General features: G+C 40.2%; 1 protein-coding gene and 1 pseudogene across 1 annotated transcript in view; both read left to right on the forward strand.

The window, feature by feature from the left end:
- The window catches only part of LOC126203437 (putative tricarboxylate transport protein, mitochondrial), a 35856-nt gene extending 12483 nt beyond the window's left edge, over positions 1-23373 (forward strand). Inside the window, exons 5-6 of the mRNA XM_049937755.1 lie at positions 22600-22673; positions 22766-23373. Of these exons, the coding sequence (XP_049793712.1) occupies positions 22600-22673; positions 22766-22874 (183 nt within the window). The 3' untranslated portion in view covers positions 22875-23373. The remainder of the gene's footprint in view (positions 1-22599; positions 22674-22765) is intronic.
- LOC126204597 (5S ribosomal RNA) lies at positions 5041-5158 on the forward strand (annotated as a pseudogene).
- Positions 23374-23784: the final 411 nt, after the last annotated feature.

Consider the following 23784-nt stretch of genomic DNA (forward strand, 5'->3'; position numbering starts at 1 on the left):
CAGTGTAATTAAGAAAAACTTAAGTAAAAAGCTTAAGTACAGATTTGAGGGAAAACTGAAATATTTCACAGACAGCTGCTGTTACCTTTGTAAATAAAGTGTCAAAAAGTTCATCTGTTTTAGGCCTATTGTTGTGCACATGAAAATTTGTATTGGTGAGATATTTAAGTGTCAAAGTGGGTTCCTTGCAACTAAGTACTACATTTAGGACATTTACGAAACATAAGATGCTAGGAAGGCAATTTTATAAACATCTCTATGGTAACACCTCAATGAGGTCTCAAATCCAGAGATGACTACTGTTTTTCCTGCAGCCATTAGCACTTCAGAGTTAAGAGCTGGCAACAGCACTGCTGGCTGTCAGTGATCTTCTTGTGCCTTCTCAACGATAGTGTCTCAATGACGCCTGGTACAAGTGGAAAGTCTTCCAACAACAATGAAGGAAGAGAAGCATGTAAGGAGGATCCAGAATGGAAAAGGGAGAAAATTCTTTGTAGGCATTGACACTACTGACAAAGTCTTGTCATGTTTGCGGTCACCGAATGTTTCCACATATTTTTTTTTATGATGTGCAGATAACAAAATGATTCATAAACTGTTGGTAGATAACCAGATGATGATGGAAAATTATGCAAAAGATGCATCTGTTTCTTTTTGGATGATACTGAAGAAGACTGACTATTTTATGATTGCAAATATTGTCGTCAAAGAGTAGGCATGTTTGAGAGGCCCTCCACTGATTGACGTAGAGCAGCACCTTAGAATGGAAAAACTTCCTACAACTATAATTGAACTGCTCTTTGACAGCGACAATGATGACCATGAAGGGTGACTTTTCAAAAGCTTTTCCCGGTGAAAGAAAGTACACAATTTCAAAGCACTGAAAAGTGTCAGGTGTTTCTGTGATATGTTTTATTTCTTACTTTTATCTAAATGATTTCACAAAACACTTGACCATTTTATATTCAAATATTCCTTTGTTTAACAGTGGGATAGCAACTACAGTTTGCCAAACTTATTCATTCATTCAGCTGTCAGTGTGCATATTTCTTGTGTTTCCATTAGTTTAATATTAATACAGCAAATGGGCAAGTAACGTTACACCAGGTACCTGGACTGTATGCTGACAAAGGAGAGTGAAAGTCAGTTTTGTGCTAAATTTTTCACAATGACATGTTGAACAGGTCTTGGGGAGAGGACATGGATTACTGAATTAAAAAAAAAAAAAAAAAAAAAAAAAAAAAAGGGATGCTATTTAAAAAGAAACTGTACTGGTGTTCATGTTTTGTAATGAACAAAGTTACAGGAAAGAGTCATGTTGGTTAGTGTCCCTCTCATAGCTAAACATTTGGTTGATGCATTTTTTATTTTGCTTCTGGACAAAAAGTTACTTGGGGTGGTCAAGAGAAATGGGACACCCTGAATAGTCCTAGGAATTCGAATCAACTAGGACAAAAAGTGACACAGTGCATATATATGTAACATGAGAACTCAAATGGTTCACAGACATGTTCATTTCCAGTGAGATTACAACAGAAATCCTAAGACATTTAACCTGGCAGCCACTTGAAAAAATATGCCTTATTCACCCCCCAATCATCATCATCGTATCTGTTTCCAGGTTGGGTTACATAACTAGTACATCACATTACATTTAATATCCTTATGTACAATGTAGATGACATTAGACTAAGAAAAGCATGCACAGAATTAGTAATTCTTTTTGCATTATCTGAGAATGTAACAGGAAAAATCCATACTATATATTAGTTACAACAATAAGTACAGCCGGCCACGGACTATAGATGTATCACCCTGCTGTCAGTCTAATCATTCTCTGCCACAAAACTGTCTACTTATGCTGTCGTTAAACTCCCTTTCAAAGAATGTGAGAAAAGGGATGTCAATAACTGTCAACCTGTTTCACTTCTGACATCATTTTCCAAGTTTTTTGAGGTGTTGATGTACTCTAGAATAGTATCGCACCTGAGCAACAATAATATCCTCAATAAACCATAGTTTGGGTTTCAGAAGGTTTGTCCTACTGAGAATGCCATTTACATGTTCACTCACAAAATTTTACAAGCATTAAGTAATAATTAGAGTGATGGATGTTATTTTCTGCAACCTATCCAAGACATTTGAAGTTTTATGGGATTAATGGCATAGCCAACCAATGGATAGTATCATACCTAACCAAAAGAATGCAGGAAGTTGTGCTAACAAGGGAACCTCCCCATCGCACCCCCCTCAGATTTAGTTATAAGTGGGCACAGTGGATAGGCCTTGAAAAACTGAACACAGACCAATCGAGAAAACAGGAAGAAGCTGTGTGGAGCTATGAAAAAAATAAGCAAAATATACGAACTGAGTAGTCCATGTGCAAGATAGGCAACATCAAGGATAATGTGAGCTCAGGAGCGCCGTGGTCCCGTGGTTAGCATGAGCAGCTGCGGAAAAAGAGCTCCTTGGTTCCAGTCTTCCCTCGAGTGAAAAGGTTACTTTCTTTATTTTCGCAAAGTTATTACCTGTCCGTTCGTTTATTGACGTCTCTGTTCTCTGTAATAAGACTAGTGTCTGTGTTTTGCGACCGCACCGCAAAACCGTGCGATTAGTAGACGAAAGGACATGCCTCTCCAATGGGAACCGAAAACATTTGATCGCAAGGTCATAGGTCAACCGATTCCTCCACAAGAAAACACGTCTGATATATTCTACAGGGTGTTACAAAAAGGTACGGCCAAACTTTCAGGAAACATTCCTCACACACAAATAAAGAAAGGGTGTTATGTGGACATGTGTCCGGAAACACTTAATTTCCATGTTAGAGCTCATTTTAGTTTCGTAAGTATGTACCGTACTTCCTCGATTCACTGCCAGTTGGCCCAATTGAAGTAAGGTAATGTTGACTTCAGTGCTTGTGTTGACATGTGACTCATTGCTCTACAGTACTAGCATCAAAGCACATCAGTACGTAGCATCAACAGCTTAGTGTTCATCACGAACGTGGTTTTGCAGTCAGTGCAATGTTTACAAATGCGGAGTTGGCAGATGCCCATTTTATGTATGGATTAGCACGGGGCAATAGCCGTGGCGTGGTACGTTCGCATCGAGACAGATTTCCAAACGAAGGTGTCCCGACAGGAAGACGTTCGAAGCAATTGATCGGCGTCTTAAGGAGCACGGAACATTCAAGCCCATGACTCGCGACTGGGGAAGACCTAGAATGACAAGGACACCCCCAATGGACGAGGCAATTCTTCGTGCGGTTGACGATAACCCTAATGTCAGCATCAGAGAAGTTGCTGCTGCACAAGATAACGTTGACCATGTCACTGTGTGGAGAGTGCTACGGGAGAACCAGTTGTTTCCGTACCATGTACAGCGTGTGCAGGCACTATCAGCAGTTGATTGGCCTCCACGGGTACACTTCTGAGAATGGTTCATCCAACAGTGTGTCAATCCTCATTTCAGTGCAAATGTTCTCTTTACGGATGAAGTGCAAATGTTCTCTTTACGGATGAGGCTTCATTCCAACGTGATCAAATTGTAAATTTGCACAATCAACATGTGTGGGCTGACGGTGATGTCTTGATTGGGTCCCAGGTTCTTCCACCTACACTCAATGGAGCACGTTATCATGATTTCATATGGGATACTCTACCTGTGCTGCTAGAACATGTGCCTTTACAAGTACGACACAACATGTGGTTCATGCACGATGGAGCTCCTGCACATTTCAGTCGAAGTGTTCGTACGCTTCTCAACAACAGATTCGGTGACCGATGGATTGGTAGAGGCAGACCAATTCCATGGCCTCCACACTCTTCTGACCTCAACCCTCTTGACTTTCATTTATGGGGGCATTTGAAAGCTCTTGTCTACGCAATCCCAGAACCAAATATAGAGACTCTTCGTGCTCGTATTGTGGACAGCTGTGGTACAATACGCCATTCTCCAGGGCTGCATCAGCGCATCAGGGATTCCATGTGATGGAGGGTGGATATATGTATCCTCGGTAATGGAGGACATTTTGAACATTTCCTGTAACAAAGTGTTTGAAGTCATGCTGGTACATTCTGTTGCTATGTGTTTCCATTCCATGAGTAATGTGATTTGAAGAGAAGTAATAAAATGAGCTCTAACATGGAAAGTAAGCGTTTCCGGACACATGTCCACATAACATATTTTCTTTCTTTGTGTGTGAGGAATGTTTCCTGAAAGTTTGGCCGTACCTTTTTGTAACACCCTGTATACGACACTGGTGACGGCATGTGCGTCACATGAGAGGAATAGATTGTCAACCACCCTAACTTGTACACTTGGTGAATGGGTAAAAAGATTCTTCTACCTTGCCCAATTTAGGTTTTCTTGTGGATGTGATAATCACTCCTAAAAAAGTGATGAAGACATAAGAGTTTGTCACATAAACTGCAACAAACGAATGCAACAGTTTCACAGTTTCCCTGTGCTCTGTCAAAACATATGTGTTTAACATTTTCAAATTTTTCCGTGTGTAGACCGTCAAATCCTGCATATGTCCAAGCAAATCTGAACATGTCCTGGAATTTTGGAGAGTGACGTGGATTGTGTGTGAGTGCCTGAACTTTGATAATTGCCTGAAAATAAAAAATTAAACTTTTCACTTGGGGGAAGACTTGAACCAATGACCTCTTGTTCCGCAGCTGCTCACGCAAACCATGGCACTCCTGAGCTCGCACTATCCTTGATGTTGCCTATTTTGCACATGGACTACTCAGTTTGCATATTTTGCTTATTTTTTTCATAGTTCCAAACAACTTCTTCCTGTTTTCTCGGCTGATCTGTGTTCAGTTTTTCAAGGCCTATCCACTGTGCCAACTTATACCTAAATTTGAGAGGGGTGCGATGGGGAGGTTCCCTTGTAAGTAATTCAACAAAAGTAGTTTGCATATGTAATTTTCAATCTCAGGTCCATTATTGTTCCTCTTATTTGTAAACAATCTTCTATCAAATATACAACAAGTAGAATTAGTTCAAAAAAAGAACTGATGACTTGAAGGCAACGGCCTTGCCGCAGTGGATACACCGGTTCCCGTGAGATCACCGAAGTTAAGCGCTGTCGGGTGTGGTCGGCACTTGGATGGGTGACCATGCAGGTCGCCATGAGCCGTTGCCATTTTTCGGGGTGCACTCAGCCTCGTGATGCCAATTGAGGAGCTACTTGACCGAATAGTAGCGGCTTTGGTCAAGAATACCATCATAACGACCAGGAGAGTGGTGTGTTGACCCCATGCCCCTCCTATCCGCATCCTCCACTGAGGATGACACGGCGGTCGGATGGTCCCAGTAGGCCACTCGTGGCCTGAAGATGGAGTGCTTGCTGATGACTCTAGCACTGTAATTAATCCAAGCATATATACAGAAACAATGTTCTAAACAGTATCAGTGACTGGCTCTTTGGGAATGAGCTTACTCTCAATTTTAAAAAGATGCAACATATTCAGTTATGCACATCTGTGGGTGTTTCACCAATGATGAGTGTAACACATGGTGAGGAAATAATAAATATAGTGGAAACTTCAAAATTCTTAGGTGTTTATACTGATGACCATTTAAACTGCAGAAAAGTACATTTTTGATCTCATAAAACAACTTAGTGCAGTCACATTTGCACTTAGCATCATTGCAACTCTAGGGGAGAGAGAAATCAGTAAGCTGATGTATTCTGCGATAACTCATCTTTAAGAAAGAAAAGTCTTCATTGCTCAATAATGTGGTGCTCACCCACAAACATGTTGTAGAGATTGTTTAAGGAGATGCACATTCTGACTACTGCTTCACACTATATTTATTCCCTCATGTAGTTTGTTGTAAATGATCCAATACAGTTCAAAAGGGAAAATGATGTACATAATTACAAAACCAGAATGAAAAACGACATTCATTACTCCACAGAACAGTTGTCTTTAGCATAAAAAAGGATGCACAGTGCTGTAACAAAAATTTTTCACTACTTGCCTAACAATATCAAATGTCTGACAGACAGTGAAGTAAAATTTGGAAACAATCTGAACATGTTTCTTTTTGACAACTCCTCCTATTCCACAGAAGAATTTCTATTACTGTAATGTGTAGGAGTTGGTGGGTAGGAATTACTGACATCTGTATATTTAAAATGAATAAATGTGAATGTTCAGCATGTATCCATATTTACAAATTAATTTGCAATGTGAATGCAATTGACTTGTTCCTTATCATTACAATGCATCGTGCAAAATTATCCATGAAACTAACTACCTAACTAATTCATGTATTCACTTAATTCTGTGTTCAAATCCATAATCAAAGCCTGCTAATGACCAAGCTATGAAACTACGTAACATTTAGGTTAGTCAGATATATACAATACGCTATTTGTTTTAGGGCACTGTTCTTTAAATTGAATCCCTGAACTAATTTGACTTGAAAAAAAGAGAACCGTTGTGCACTACAAGAGAGAGGAGAATATTTGCAAAAACAAAAATTTTCCTTTATTCTTCTATTGAAAGATATTACAAAAAGTATGTGTGATCACTGTAGTTCATGTCTTGAAATTCAAAAAATGATTTTGAATAGTAATGGTACCATTAAATTGATGATAAAATCTCTAATGCATAAATTGTCTACAATACAGGCAAAATATTAAAAGGAAGGAAGAGTTGGATGTATTGTCCAGTCATTAACAGGATTATTAGAGGTGTAGCACAAATTTGGTTTGGCAAAGGTGGGGAAGGAAATCAAGTGTGCTAAATTCAAAGGATTCACCTGTAAATTTAGGAAAATACAGACTAAATCTGTGTGGTTTGGCGGGGATTTTAATGCCACTCATCTGAATTGCAAGTGACAATCTCTTTGGCAATATGCCATCATGCTCAGTGGCAACATTCTAAGACAACAGAACACTCAAAAATACTCTCACATAAATATTGCGTAAGTGTTTCACCAAATATTGCGTAAGTGTTTCACCAAATCATATCAAAAATAGAACACAGTCACTCAGGACATTGACAATGTTATGAATTAAAAGCAATTTCAGGAGATGTAAACAGAGGTTGAAAATCAAGCCAGACGTCCCTCCAATAATCCACAACCTACATGAGTAAAACGAAAAGATAACAACTTCCTTCAGAACAGACAAAGAGGAGATCAATGCAAGTAAAACATAATGCAGGGTTAAGAGTGCAGAATATAAAAAAACAACAGACCTAAAAAGTAAAACGTAATGACTTGGCTAATAAATGAGGCAGGCACAGTCGAAGGCCACTGGAGCGTGACATGTGGCAAGAGGAACCCCACAATATCCCCTCCCCAGCCTGAGTATGGTTAAGGCATTAAAGCAGGGAGTAAAAGCCATTGCCAAACTAGTCTGTTGTCCTTCCATTATCAGCTAATCTTCAGGATAAAGAGTTCTTACGATGCAGCTTCTGTTGGAGTGTTACAATGAGAGGACTAAGGGGAAGCTACATTGGAAAACAAGAGGGAAACATATATTTTAGGCCCTGGTCCTGTGGTCTGGGTACACATTAGGAGGAAGTACGTGAAGTCGTCAATGGATACATTCAAGAGTAGTAAGGTGGAGGTCCCTAACTTCCAATTGCGTTCCAGTTTGGAAGCCCGCCCAGGGTCAACTTTTGGGGGGGGGGGGGGTGACACTTCTGAGAAGGGCAAAAAAACCTCCGGATGGCTAGGGAATTGGAAGTATAGTAACCAAGTATCAGTTGACAACATCAAAACTGTAGACGTAGGATTCCAGTGCCCACCAGAAACTGTCAATTGGGCTCCTACAAAAGGAACCTGTGGCTATCCTTACACAATAATGATGAACTTAGTCATGACAAGACCATTGCCCTATATAAATACAGGGGTTATGGATAAGAACATGGAGAGCATTAAGATTCTACACACAGTTTGTTTTAATATGACAGATATGGGTTAGACATGTTAGTTGATCATTGAAGAGGAGGCCCAAGAAAGAAGACAGTGCAACAAACTTTAACTTGGCAGAATTTGTTTTCCGCATTGCTCATGGTCAGTGTGAGAGGAGGGAGAGCCATGCTGTGGTGAAAAAAATGCACGACGTGTTTTACTCACGCTGGTAGATGAAAAAAAGATATTCTCATTCTAGGCTCCAGTGCAATCAATTCACAACTCCTTGAATGATACTTGGCTAAGGCCACAGACTGATGTTGCATTGAAACTTGTCTACATAATAGGAAAGAAATAACCACCAGGCCTATGTGGTCCACAAGTCCATCGCTGGTCATAAGAAAGAGTGTAACACTGCTTCAAATGAGACAAGGTGGTGAGATGTAGATTTCGACTCCTGGAAGCCATACTGATAGATGGACAAAAGGTCTTGCCATTATAGGCCTCAGAACGATGGAACGAGTATGTGAGCACTGTGGTAGCAAAGGCAAATGGTCAACTTTGGTTTATTGGGAGAATTTTAGGAAAGAATGGTTCACCTGTAAAGGAGAATGGATATAATGCACTGTTGCAACCTGTTCTTGACTACTGTTCGATTTGTTACCTGTGTTTCAAACAACACATAAATGTTACAGACATGCTTCAGGAACTCAAATGGGAATCCCTGGAGGGAGGGTGACATTGTTTTCGACAAGCACTATTTAGGAAATTTAGAGAGGAGGCCCTTTGCACCCCATCTAAGATGGTATGTCGTAGCATGTGTGCCAAGCCAGCAGGCACAGCAATGTGTAGGAAAGCTGCTATCTTCGTTCACCTTTGAGATGCATGGCGTCCATCCATCCCAGTGTACATGCACAAACGATAACAAACTCCTGAACAGTTTACAATTCTAAACTAATAATAAATACTATCACTGTGGCGAGCACATCATTTGTTGGCTGGGTTAAGTGTTTGGTAACACACAGCTTTACCAAAAGTGATACGTTACACTACATATACCTGCCTTTAGGTGAATGATGATGTCACAGTTCTTTTAAATAAATAAATAAAGAATATTTGTAGTGACTAACACACTTTAAAAATTTTAGAATTATAAATTGGACAACACGAACTGGAAGTGACTAACTCGTAGGCTTTGTACTGAGAATTAAAACTGTCCACTTTATATCCCAACTCTACCATATCAGAATAAACTTTCACTGCTTAAACATATTAATTGAACATTAAGTAATGGTAATTTTCTCGTAGTATTTTAACATTGTCTAACTTCATCTGAAAGCTATCTGTATGTGCACTACATCTCTGGCAATCTTGTGAACACAGGCTTAAATATCCAGAGAGGATATGGAGAGAGAGCAGCAACACAAATAGTACTCTCCATCTGGTTAATTAACTAAAGTACCAAAGGAATTTATAAACCTACTAATTTTTTCTATTCAGGGGAAGCAAATGGCAACTCTTGTTGCTGCCACCCATTTGAAAGATATAAAAAACCTGTACAAATATGTTAAGGTATACTTGAGTCTTTGGGTTTACCAAACCATATTTTAATGTTGAACGATGGAAAACTCCAGGTTGAAAGATTTGAGGTTTGCTTGCTTGTGTGGATGAATGGTGCGTGTTTCTCTTTCTTTTTCTGACAACGGCTTCGCCAAATGATTATGTGTAAGTGTCGAGTTGGGTTAGGTTGCAAGTTAACATGTCATCTTCACAGTTAGTAGCATGTTTCTTTCCCTACATTGTTGATATTTTAATGTTGGTCAGATTTCTCAATAGACAGTTCACATTTCACCACAGCACATATTAATTCATAGTACCATTTCCCTCAAGAAAGAGGAGTTACAATTTTAAAGAACTGCAACCTCTCGTTATCTTGCGTAACATACTCCTTTATGTCTAACTTCCTTCATTGTGGACAGCACACAAATCTCAGACACTTATTATTTATTTATCAAATCAGTATGCAAATTAACCACCGAAAGTCAGATGGCTTCCTCTATTAGGCAGCTTTGAGTAAGCCTTAAAACCCACAGTATTCTACTTCTGTAGAAATCCTCAATGACACCTCCTTCCTCAAAAGGCCATCTAATCACCATCAAATTTTCACTGGGATAGCGTCCCTGTATGCATCTCCCTTCTCTTTTATTTAAATGTAGATCCTCTTTTCTTTGGTATATCTACCCTATTCATTACACAAATACACTCCTGGAAATGGAAAAAAGAACACATTGACACCGGTGTGTCAGACCCACCATACTTGCTCCGGACACTGCGAGAGGGCTGTACAAGCAATGATCACACGCACGGCACAGCGGACACACCAGGAACCGCGGTGTTGGCCGTCGAATGGCGCTAGCTGCGCAGCATTTGTGCACCACCGCCGTCAGTGTCAGCCAGTTTGCCGTGGCAAACGGAGCTCCATCGCAGTCTTTAACACTGGTAGCATGCCGCGACAGCGTGGACGTGAACCGTATGTGCAGTTGACGGACTTTGAGCGAGGGCGTATAGTGGGCATGCGGGAGGCCGGGTGGACGTACCGCCGAATTGCTCAACACGTGGGGCGTGAGGTCTCCACAGTACATCGATGTTGTCGCCAGTGGTCGGCGGAAGGTGCATGTGCCCGTCGACCTGGGACCGGACCGCAGCGACGCACGGATGCACGCCAAGACCGTAGGATCCTACGCAGTGCCGTAGGGGACTGCACCGCCACTTCCCAGCAAATTAGGGACACTGTTGCTCCTGGGGTATCGGCGAGGACCATTCGCAACCGTCTCCATGAAGCTGGGCTACGGTCCCGCACACCGTTAGGCCGTCTTCCGCTCACGCCCCAACATCGTGCAGCCCGCCTCCAGTGGTGTCGCGACAGGCGTGAATGGAGGGACGAATGGAGACGTGTCGTCTTCAGCGATGAGAGTCGCTTCTGCCTTGGTGCCAATGATGGTCGTATGCGTGTTTGGCGCCGTGCAGGTGAGCGCCACAATCAGGACTGCATACGACCGAGGCACACAGGGCCAACACCCGGCATCATGGTGTGGGGAGCGATCTCCTACACTGGCCGTACACCACTGGTGATCGTCGAGGGGACACTGAATAGTGCACGGTACATCCAAACCGTCATCGAACCCATCGTTCTACCATTCCTAGACCGGCAAGGGAACTTGCTGTTCCAACAGGACAATGCACGTCCGCATGTATCCCGTGCCACCCAACGTGCTCTAGAAGGTGTAAGTCAACTACCCTGGCCAGCAAGATCTCCGGATCTGTCCCCCATTGAGCATGTTTGGGACTGGATGAAGCGTCGTCTCACGCGGTCTGCACGTCCAGCACGAACGCTGGTCCAACTGAGGCGCCAGGTGGAAATGGCATGGCAAGCCGTTCCACAGGACTACATCCAGCATCTCTACGATCGTCTCCATGGGAGAATAGCAGCCTGCATTGCTGCGAAAGGTGGATATACACTGTACTAGAGCCGACATTGTGCATGCTCTGTTACCTGTGTCTATGTGCCTGTGGTTCTGTCAGTGTGATCATGTGACGTATCTGACCCCAGGAATGTGTCAATAAAGTTTCCCCTTCCTGGGACAATGAATTCACGGTGTTCTTATTTCAATTTCCAGGAGTGTATATTAAAGTAAGGATACAGTATCCTGCACATTATCATCAATCTCTTCTCCTATATTTTGAGGTGACTTACTCTTACTACCTTTATAAACCTTACCCAGTTACTGAGCTTCGTCAGATGCTGTCTCTTAAGTGTTCTCCTCTGCATTATACTTGATGTGGCCAAGGGATCATAATGTCTTTATTTATTTATTGCTAATGTGTTATGCTGTTGTGGCTCTGTGGGGTAAGATCTGAAAGTTAGCTCATCACTGAACTACTCTATAACTGTACCTTTCCCCTTCTTACTCTTTCCTCATCGACATGACAATGTTAACATCCTGCATGTCCCCTGTTAAACTCCTAAAAAAATTCTTGTTTAGGTAATGTGTCTTCTCTGTAGTTCCATAGTAACCCCAAACATCTACAGTGTTTTGAGATATTCCCCAGAAAACTGCCATCCGTAAGTATAAAATCATAGCGACACCAAGATACCATAACATAAAAATGTATAGTAATCTTAACATGCATTATCTCAAACATTAAACTTTTATATGGCATTATTAATTAAACCTAGACGAGGGGGAGACAAAATGTATCCAGATAAAGCACAAAGATACTTGGGATATCAAAAATACTTTGTATAAAGGGTACTAGGAAAGCTTTACGATACGATGTAACACTAAGTTTCAGAAGGCTGATTGTTGCTATGTTCTGAGAATACTTCATTCTTGCACTTTACCTGCTGTGCCAAGTCTGTGGGCACACTTGTTCACTAACAGGGATAGTTTGGAGTGCTTGCTACGGCATCACGGTCACAAAGTGAGAGTCGGGCAGTTTTGCAGTGCAACTTCGCGCATGGTTTAAACACAGACCACTGCTTTGAAGAAATGATTCTTGCACTCTGTGATGTGTGTTCACATCATTCAACTATATTCAGGTGGTACAGAAAATTCCAAAGAGGAAACGTCCTTCTGGAGGACACTGAGAAGACAGGAAGGCCATTGGTGCTGTGAGGAAAATGCTAGATGAAGACAGGCAAGTGACCTTTAAGCAGATAGAGGATACCTTAGGCGTAAATGCCCCAGCAATTCGTTTGATTCTGCTTGATCATTTGCAAGTAAAGAAACTTTGTCGTCTCTGGGTCCTGCATAGACTAACAGAAGAGAAGATGAAACAACATGACTTGGTGCCAGGAGGCATTAAAGAAATGTTCTAAGGGACAATCTCAGTATGTGAATAACATCATGACAGGTGACGAGACTTGGCTGTACTATTATGATGTGCCGACTAAAACTCAAAACAAAGTTTTGGTAGCTGTCAGAATCAGAAAATCCAGATCAGTAAAGAAGAAAAGACAGCTGGTCCCCCCCCCCCTCCCCGATTGAGTGGTATTGTGAAGCATGTTGTTTTGGATACACAGAAGACAGTCACAGCTAAGTGGTACACTTAGCAGTTTCTGCCCTAAGTCATCCAATTTTTGAAGAACCTGTGACCGAAGTCAAGAATGGACACTTGGTTCCTCCATCAAGACAACGCTCCAGCTCACCGTACCAAAACACACACACAATATTTGCGGGATACAGGACTGAGACTTTTTGAGCGCCCTTCTTCCAGTCCAGAATCTTGCTCCTTGTGGCTTTGCATTGTTCCTGTATGTGAAACTTAAGCTGAAAGCAGTGCAGTTTTCAGGTGATAAGGACCTCCTGAGGGCTTGGGGCCTTACTCCCTACAGAAACTTGGAAGAAATGGTTTAAGGGCTGGGTTTAGAGGATGGACGGGTGTATTCCATGTGGTGGAAATTACTTCAAAAAAATTAAATGAACAAAGCTGTATTGCAAAACTTTCCTAGTACCCTTTGTATTTGTAGTTTGCAGGAAGCGGCTGTGACAGGGACATGTTTGCCTATCTTAATGTTAGTACTTAATTATATGTTCAGATAAACCTTCCATTTTATTCTAATTTGTCATTATCTCAATGCAGAATGTAGCATATTATTTTCATCTCAAAACATTCATGAATTTCCATGGCTTCTTATTACATATTATTTGCATGGTGATGCAAGCAAGACACTGACAAATGGCATGTAAAGTAATATGTGCTGATGTTCGAATATACTCTTACTGACGTTACATTTGTGTGCATATTGCCAGAAAACATCTTCGTGTTATAATGTATGCAGCTGTTTAAAAAGTTAGGCGCAGAAAGTTTCCTACTTCAGGAATATCAACCATGTTTAGTAGAATACTTAAGGGGCTCTACATTGAGCATAATGCTACACACGATAAATATGGCCATACTGCCATCGCTAACTATTCTGTCTTATTTACATGCAAAGATGCAGAAAACATCTGCAAGGTAGCATGTAACAGATCGTTACTGAAACGGTAGCTAGCATATTTTTATCTATTATTGATGCGACAGTGAAAGAAATGTAATTTAAACGAGATATTAAAATGAAAGAGGAGAGGCCATTATACAGAATAATTACAATAGACAGCTGGAGCCTCGCAGGCCTTGCTCGGCATAGTCCATACATATCACTCCCTTGAGGTGATTGGCACTTGAGTATCATTTCTGTGTGCGTATGGTATTGTGGAAGAGCACCCAAGACATAAATCAAACCACATCTCAGTTTGCTTAATATATCCTGAAGGCCATGTGACTTCAATTCCAAATCTAACTTTTCGTCTTCTTTTAATCTTCCATAAATATTTAAAGTTAATCTGTCATACCACAAACGTGTAGTTAAACTTGCACTGTATTTTTTGTAAGTAAGCCGGCCGCGGTGGTCTAGCGGTTCTGGCGCTGCAGTCCGGAACCGCGGGACTGCTACGGTCGCAGGTTCGAATCCTGCCTCGGGCATGGGTGTGTGTGATGTCCTTAGGTTGGTTAGGTTTAAGTAGTTCTAAGTTCTAGGGGACTTATGACCTAAGATGTTGAGTCCCATAGTGCTCAGAGCCATTTTTTTTGTAAGTAATTACTTTATTGACTGTTAACATTACATCATTTATACTTCGTTACAAGAAAATATCCGTGCACGATGATATACAAGTGCCAGACACATCACAGACACCACTTGTCACTGGATAAACAGAAAGTACCAGATGTTGTAGAGTGTTTCAGAGAGAGCAACAGGAAACAATTGACAAGAACAGGGGAAAGAAATACAGCAGAAGAAGAATGGGTAAGTTTGAGAGATAAAATAGTGAAGGCAACAGAGGATTAAGGAAGTAAAAAGACGAGGGCTGGTAGAAATCCTTGGGCAACAGAAGAGATATTGAAATTAATTGATGAAGGAAGAAATATAAAAATGCAGTAAATGAAGTAGGCAAAAAGGAATACAAATGTCTCAAAAAAAAAGAGATCGACAGGAAGTGCAAAATGGCTAAGCAGGGATGGCTAGGGGACAAACGTACAGGTGTGGAGGCATATATCACTTCGGTTAAGATAGATACTGCCGACAGGAAAATTAGAGACCTTTGGAGAAAAGAGAACCACGTATATGAATACCAAGAGCTCAGATGGAAAACCAGTTCTAAGCAAAGAAGGAAAAGCAGAAAGGTGGAAGGAGTATATAAGAGGATCTATACAAGGGCAATGTACTTGAGGGCAATATCATGGAAACGGAAGAGGGCGTAGATGAAGATGAAATGGGAGATATGACACTATGAGAAGAGGCCCCGAGAGCAGAAAACATTCCATCATCAGAATACTGATAGCCAGCCATGACAAAAATCTACCATCTGGTGAGCAAGATTTATCAGACAGGCAAAATACCCTCAGACTTTAAGAAGAATATAATAATTCCAGTCCCAAAGAAAAAAGGTGCTGACCAGTGTGAAAATTACCGGACAATCAGTAAAATCAGTTTAATAAGCCACAGCTGCAAAATACTAACACAAATCCTTTACAGTCGAATGGAAAAATTGATAGAAGCTGACCTCTGGGATGATCAGTTTGGATTCCGTAGAAATGTTAGAACACGTGAGGCAATACTGACCCTACAACTTATCTTAGAAGATAGATTAAGGAAAGACAATCCTATGTTTCTAGCATTTGTAGACTTAGAGAAGGCATTTGACAATGTTGACTGGAATACTCTCTTTCAATTTCTAGGGCGGCAGGGTTCAAATACAGGGAGTGAAAGGCTATTTACAATCTTTACAGAAACCAGATGGCACTTATGAGTCGAGGGGCATGAAAGGGAAGCAGTGATTGAAAAGGGAGTGAGACATGATTGTAGCCTATCCTCCATGTTATTCAATCTCTATATTGAGCAAACAATGAAGGAAACAAACGAAAAATATGGAGTAGGAATTAAAATCCGTGTAGAAGAAATAAAAACTTTGAGGTTTGCCGATGACATTGTAATTTTGTCAGACACAGCAAAGGACCTGGAAGAGCAGTTGAACGGAATGGACAATGTCTTGAAATGAGGAATAACATGAACATCAACAAAAATGGAATGTAGTTGAATTAAATCGGGTGATGCTGAGGGAATTAGATTAGGAAATGAGACACTTAGATGAGTTTTGCTGTTTGGGGGGCAAAATAACTGATGATGGTCGAAGTAGAGGATATAAAATGTAGACTGGCAATGGCAAGGAAAACGTTTCTGAAGAAGAGAAATTTGTTAAGATCGAGTATAGATTTAAGCGTCATGAAGTAGTTTCTGAAAGTATTTGTATGGAGTGAAGCCATGTATGGAAGTGAAACATGGATGATAAATAGTACTGGAGGGCAGCATGGAGGGTAAAAATCATAGAGGAAGACCAAGAGGTGAATACACTAAGCAGATTCAGAAGGATGTAGGTTGCACAAGTTACTTGGAGATGAAGGAGCTTGTGCAGGATAGAATAGTATGGAGAGCCACATCAAACCAGTCTCTCTGGACTGAAGACAACAACAACAACAACAACAACAACAACAACAACAACAATGCAAAAATGTGTTATACAGTATGTGATCCAAATTATCTGGACACCACCAAACCATACATTTTTCATATTTTCTGCCGGGTACTCCATATCAGCGACCTCAATTGTCATTAGACATCGTGAGAGAGCAGAATGGGGCGTTCCGCGGAACTCACGAACTTTGAACATGGTCAGGTGATTGAGTGTCACTTGTGTCATACGTCCGTATGTGAGATTTCCACACTCCTAAACATTGCTAGGTCCTGTTTATGATGTGATAGTGAAGTGGAAATGTGAAGGGACACATACAGCACAAAAGCGTACAGGCCGACCTCGTCTGTTGACTGACAGAGACCGCCGACAGTTCAAGAGGGTCGTAATGTGTAATCCGCAGATATCTATCCAGACCATAACACAGGAATTCCAAACTGCATCAGGATCCACTGCAAGTACTATGACACATGGGGAGGTGAAAAAAGTTGGATTTCATGGTCAAGCGGCTGCTCATAAGCCATACATCACACCAGTAGATTGCAAACAACGCCTCACTTGGTGTCAGGAGTGTGAATATTGGACGATTGAACAGTGGAAAAGCGTGTGGAGTGATGCATCAGGGTACATAATGCGGTGATCCGACGGCAGGGTGAGTGTATGGCGAATGTCCAGTGAACGTCATCTGCCAGCATGTGTCGTGCCAACCGTAAAATTTGGAGGTGGTGGTGCTATGGTGTGATCATGTTTTTCATGGCACTGTCACAGCACAGGTCTACATTGGTGTATTTAGCACCTTCTTGCTTCCCACTGTTAAAAGCAATTCGGGGATGGTGATAGCATCTTTCAACACGACCGAGCACCTGTTCATAATGCACGGCCTGTAGCAGAGTGGTTACACGACAATAACATCCCTGTAATGGACTGGCCTGCACCAAGTCCTGACTTGAATCCTATAGAACAGCTTCGGGATGTTTTGGAACGCCAACTTCATGCCAGGCCTCATCAACCGACATGAATACACGAGGTGTCCGGATACTTTTGATCACGTGTGTACATTTGTTCCTCCACTTCAGGTGCAACTATATGTCAAAATTCAGTAGCTTTTCCCAAATAAGTTGATTAACTATAAGAGGCAGTCATCAAATGAAAACCAAACACCCGCCACAACAGGACCATGGGAGGGTCCATTCTAAAGTAATCACACCACTCCTTAAGAAATTATCCCACTGGGAAACGAGACAATCAATTCCTGTTTCATGAAATGTGCTTTGCTGCTGATGGATCCACAACAGCACCTTCTCTTGCACTTCCTCATCCGACTGAAACTAACATTCATAACCTGCCCTTCTTCAGGTCATCAAAGATGTGAAAACCACACGGAGCGAGATCGGGGCAATATGGAGGATGTTGCAGTGTTTCACAACCAAATCGTTGAAGTGTAATCTTCATCTGATTGACAGTGTGGGGGTGGGCAATATTGTGCAACAGAATAATTCCCTCCAACAACATTCCTGGGCATTTTGGCTTTATGGTGCATTGTTTCTGCAAAGTGTCTTCACAGCGCTGTCCATTTCTTATGGTTCCACCCTCGAGGAACTCAACATGCAAAGTGTCCCTGCAGTCAAAGAAGAACTTGTGGGAACAGCTTTGAATTGTTTTAGTGATGGATATGCGTTAATGTTTCCACTGTTGGCTTTACCATTCACCCTCTGGCTGTTGTAATGCTGTCGGACAGAATCATCTTGTTGCACAATAACGTCCACCCCCACACTGCCAATCGAACGAAGGCTACGTCTCAGCGACTTGGTTGGGAAACATTGCAACATCCTCCATACAGCTTGGATCTTTCACGGTATGATTTCCACATCTTTGGTGACCTGAAGAAAGGCAGACGTTGGTTTCAGTCGAACGAGAAAGTGCAGGAGTGGCTGCAGTTGTGGACTCATCACAGCCCGACCCTTCGACAAAACAGGAATTGATCATATCGGAGGGATAAATGTCTTGACATGTGTGGTGGTTACTTTTGAATGGAACCATCCCATGGTCTTGTTATGGCGGATGTTTGGTTTTCATTTGGCTGCCCCTCATACAATATCTGACAAAGGAGGTGCATCAATAGTTAAGTCGATATTTGATTGACTCTTTATTTCACCTGAATCGTTACCGCACTCTTCCAAAGTTGACAAAATGGACCACAGAAGTCTACCTTACATAAATCTGTGTCTTGTTTCAAAATATTTAGACTGATACTCATGTCTGAGGTTTGTTTTGATCCGATATTTAACTCATCAAAACAAGTAATTAATGGATTTATCACAAAATCAGATCGTACTGATACATCAAAATGTAACTCGTTGCTATTTTTTAGGATAGTAGATTCTAATTCAGCTAACTGATCATTTATTTCCTTTCATGACTCACTTGTGCTGGTTAAGTTTCTGATTTGTGAATTGTAACTCTGTTTTTAATGACTCTTCTAATGGTTGTGCCACACTCGGCACCAGTTCGAGAACATTTTTGCACACAAGTAACCTAATCATTTGGCACCCTCCACCTCCCCACTTCTCTTGTGCACTCTTACCCATGTCAGTTTTTGCTGCTAACTGTGGAATGCACTGTATAATACACTTGCACTTCAGCACCCATGATGCCCCTCTCAGCTTGGCATGCTGAGCACCACTACTAGTGTGATACATCCTGAGCAGAAATCTTATAGTTGTGGCACATCTGGCACCTCTCTCAGTGTGTCATCCCAACTTGGTTAACACTGGCATACACTTACAAAGTAGTCGGTTTAAATCTAATCTGCCTTTGGTAGTAGTGACTATCACTTTGTTTAATGAAGAAGTAGTGAACGATTTTGGCACTTAAAATGACCTCATTTGTCCCAAAACATTGACCACAACCACAAAATGAAAAACATAAATTCAAGTTGGTTTTGGCACAGCTCACCGCGACACTACACTGATGGGTAGCTAGATCTCTGTGCTGTGTGAACTGCATTGATGAAGGTAGATCCATTGACTGACACAGCTGCTGCTCGATGCTGTGGTGTAATTGTGGAACTGATGAGACACAATTATAGTCCTTCTTCAGTTCTGTCTGCCAACCCTCTTGATTCGTATACTTTAGTAAATCCTTCTGTAATGTAAATGTTGTTGATTGAATTAACAATTATTTAACTCACCAATTCCTCTGATGTTTGTAAAGTCTTCTTAGACATAATTATGTAAGAGCTTTGCTGTAATACTTTGGCTGCACTGCTAAGAACAACAATACTATTTGTCCGTGAATACTTCCTTCAAAACATTCTTCTTCACTTTCTAGTAAATGATAGAAAATATTTTTGCCATAAACAGTTACATTACTGGGGAGGGGGGAAAGAAGCACAGAAGAAAGCTGCACCAGATAAATATATTGTTAAAGAACTATTCATGATTAAAATAGTGGATTAAACTACCAACAACAGAAACAAACAAGTAGGTAATAAAATTAAAAAGATACGCTAATAATTAACTGATCACATACAGTTTGAATATAAGAAAGTATATTTAACTGCTCTACAGAAAGATAAATTTACCTTTAATGTGATGGATGTAATTTGAAGTATGGCCTAATGTCTGTCACTGTCGGACTTGTCACACACTCAGCTTTGTGAAGACTTTTGTCATATTTTGATTTAATGCCCACGATTGTTGAAAGTGAAGTTTTTCATCAATAACTGGTAGCAAATGGCAGAACAAATGACGTTCGCAAGTCTGACAGTATCAGAATTTCTGCTGTAGCTTCAAGCCAAAATCTTGTGGTTTGAGCCACAGAACAATAACACAAATTCTTCCTGAGATTTTGGTGAGAGATGTTTCATATATTGCATTTATATGGTAAAAAGGATTGTAAATTCAATTTAACAGATTATTATTTAGTTATGGTAGAAATACTTCAGGAATTTGTTTACGAAGAATGTAATAGACACAGGGAGCAAAAAATTATCTACTACTTGTACAGAAACTAGACTGCAGTTCCAAAAGTTAAAGAAGAGAGTGAGACAGGATTGTAGCCTACCGTCCTATGTTATTCGATCTGCACAGCAAAACGACTGTGGAGCAAACCCAGGGAGAAATGTGGGAAGGGAATTTTAAGTTCAGTGGTCAGAAATAAAAACCCTAATGTATGCTGATGAGATAACATTTGTTTTACTTAAAAAGATTAAAACATCTTCACACAAAAATTTGGAGGCATCACTTTTCAGCATACCCTCATAAAACAAGGGTAATGGAATGGAGTTGAATTAGATCATGCTAAGGGAACTGGATTAGGATTTTAGACACTAAAAGCAGAATATGAATCTTGTTATTTATGAAGTATAATAGGTGACAATGAAGGAAGTACCAAGGATATAAACATGAAGACTGAAAAAATAAGATTTGTTAATATAAAATATGTTAGGAAGTCTTGTTCCGAAGTGTAAAACATGGATTATAAGCAAGACAAGAAGAGAATAGAAGCTTTTCAAATGTCGTGATACTGAAGAATGCTGAAGCTTACATGGATAGATCAAATAACTACTGAACAAGCAGTTAATTACATTGGGGAAATAAGAACTTTGTGGCACAACTTGACTGGGATCATTTGATGGGACACATCCTGAAATGTAAAGGGATTGTCAGTTTAGTACTGGGGTGAAGTGTGGAAGGTAAAAACTGTAGAAGAAGACCAAGGCCACAGTGAGCAGGTTTAAATGGATGCAAATCACAATAGTTATGCAGAGATGCATGGAGAACTGCATCAAACCCGTCTTCGGAATGAAGACGACAATGACAACAACACAAATCAAGTGATGAAGTATGCATATGACAGTGTAATTTGAATAGACAGTTTGAACTGTAGAAGAAACTGACATTCAGAATATTTGTGAGACACAATTTTGTGAGCATTTGTGAGCATCACATTTATCAACTCTTAAGTGCTGTTTCAGAGCCCATTCTCCTCAACAGCCATCGCGTTTCCTACATAAATGTGTTGAAATTTTGTAATGTAAGTTTGTGCTGGGACTGAAGTTCAGTGCACAATTCGCTCAAGTATACCTTCAAGCTTGGTACAAACAGTGGAATATGTTATAAAGAGTTCTATGTATAAATGCACTAAACTTCTTAACAGGCGAACACTGTGAACAAAACTGAGCAACTTGCTAAGTCACCAAACACAAAGTATTAACACACTGTTCACAAACTTCCCACACAGCTGTGATAAACTTCAACACAGCTAGCTCTTAGCTCCTGAGTGTGACTGTTGGAACCTTGCAGGAGATCGCCATACACCAGCTGTGAAACATTGGCCAATTTCAGTATGTAAAAGCAACAGGGTGGCTGAAAACTGCAACAAATTAATTTGATCATTAACCTTAGTAGCCACTGTGACTGCAACATGAAAGAATCTATAACCAATGACTATATTTTTATTTCCTCCCCCTCCTCACAATATGTGACCCCCAATTTGAAAAGCCTTGCTTTAGTGCATACAGATAAATCTGAAAGTCTTTGTAGTATGAAAGAAATGCTAGATTTGAATTTTCTATCATCAGTGAGGCCATAATGAATTGCTAGACAAGGATCAGAATTCCAATCCATCCCAAGACAAGTCCAGTATTTTAACCACTTTGTTAGACTATTCACTCAGTTTGATAAGAGGCAGCAAATAAAGACTCTGCCATTACAATACTGCCATTTCTCCTTTCCAAATTGATAACAATAGCTCAATAAAACCTCTAATACTTTTATTCTCACACTACAGACTTCCACTGAAATTGTGATGGTAAATGCAGCCAGATATCAAAAGATAATCTGAACTTGCAAAACAATGTTGAGTGACCGTATTAAAAGAAACTTTGAAGTTGCGAAAAAATGGAACACTGAACCTTGTTTCACAAACTTGAAGTTTCTTTTGATATCTGCTGATGGCAGTAGCTAAAATGGCATAATAAATAGAGAAATTTACTTAGTGATTATGACAGTTTTATTCACCTAACTGATCCAAGAGAACTAAAAAAAAAAACCCTACATATTTTGCTACAAAAGTAACATAAAATATTTACATCTTTGTATCCTGAAGTGCGAAACGTAATGAGGCTTCTTTTCCATAGGGACTTGAAGCATCAAAATACAAAAATACGTTTGACTGTTTCTATAAAATATGGAAGAATGAAGGCCCATTTGCGTAAGTATTTCCACTGATTTCCTGTGGTATAATATTAATATGTAAAAAATATCAGTTACTTACAATTTGTTTTTTGCCAATGCATCGAAAAGGTTCTATAAAGGAACAGTTCCACGTCTGGGCAGAGTATGCTTGGATGTAGCAATTACATTCATGATTTACGACTCGTTCATGGAATTGTTTAACAAGATCTGGCCATGAAGACTGACATACATACTGTGAGTGACCAGCTCTCTTACCTTGCCAGGTTGGAGTTACTATTGTTTGAACAGCTGTGCTGTTAGAATGTTTTAAAATATGCATGTACTGTGGTTTCTTTATATATTGTTGAGTTTATTTTTGTTTATTTCTATAGTTTGTTTTTTGCAGATTAACAAAAGTTAAACGTATTTAATGCTGTGTTTTAACATTCCCTTTTTGTATTATACTTTTAATGTGTGTGAATTTTGTGCACAAAAATAACTTTCCCTTTTGTGGAAAACGTAAGTACAAAACAGCTAAGTGCAATACTATGTTCTCGATCTGGCTGCTGCAATGTGGAAAATGAAAGTGCTGAATTTTTAGTTATGCTAAGAAAGTTGTACAGAGTAAGTGGTATGTTGTGGCTGATTAATTTTCACATAGCAGATAAGCCAGAAGCAGCTTCCAAGCTTGTTTCTCAGACTGACCTATAGAAATAAAAAGCTTGATATTCTTTAAACAGTCATTGAATTTATGGGCTGTGTGTTTTAATGGCTGACACATAGTGTAATAAATTGTACAAATCAGTAACTTTTAATGAAGCTACACAGAGCATAATTTATTGTGCTTCGTGGAACAAATTCAGAGTTTTTATTTTTATATTTTGTTTTGTGTATTGATTTCATTCATTATATAGGGATCTAGTTTATACTAAACCCACACTTACCATTTTCAATATCTAAAATACAAACTTTTTGGCTAGAAAGTGCATTGTAGATAATGACTGTGGTACACCAATTTTGTGCAGTCTGCATAACTTCAGCACCTGAACTGTGAGACTGATCATTTCTAACTTCCTAGTACTTCATGGTAAGCGTTCACATAATAAAATTACTCTCTCCACTCCCAACAATTAATCTGCACAGCATGA

This window comes from Schistocerca nitens, chromosome 9 (genome assembly GCF_023898315.1).
Source record: "Schistocerca nitens isolate TAMUIC-IGC-003100 chromosome 9, iqSchNite1.1, whole genome shotgun sequence".
Classification (NCBI taxonomy): domain Eukaryota; kingdom Metazoa; phylum Arthropoda; class Insecta; order Orthoptera; family Acrididae; genus Schistocerca; species Schistocerca nitens.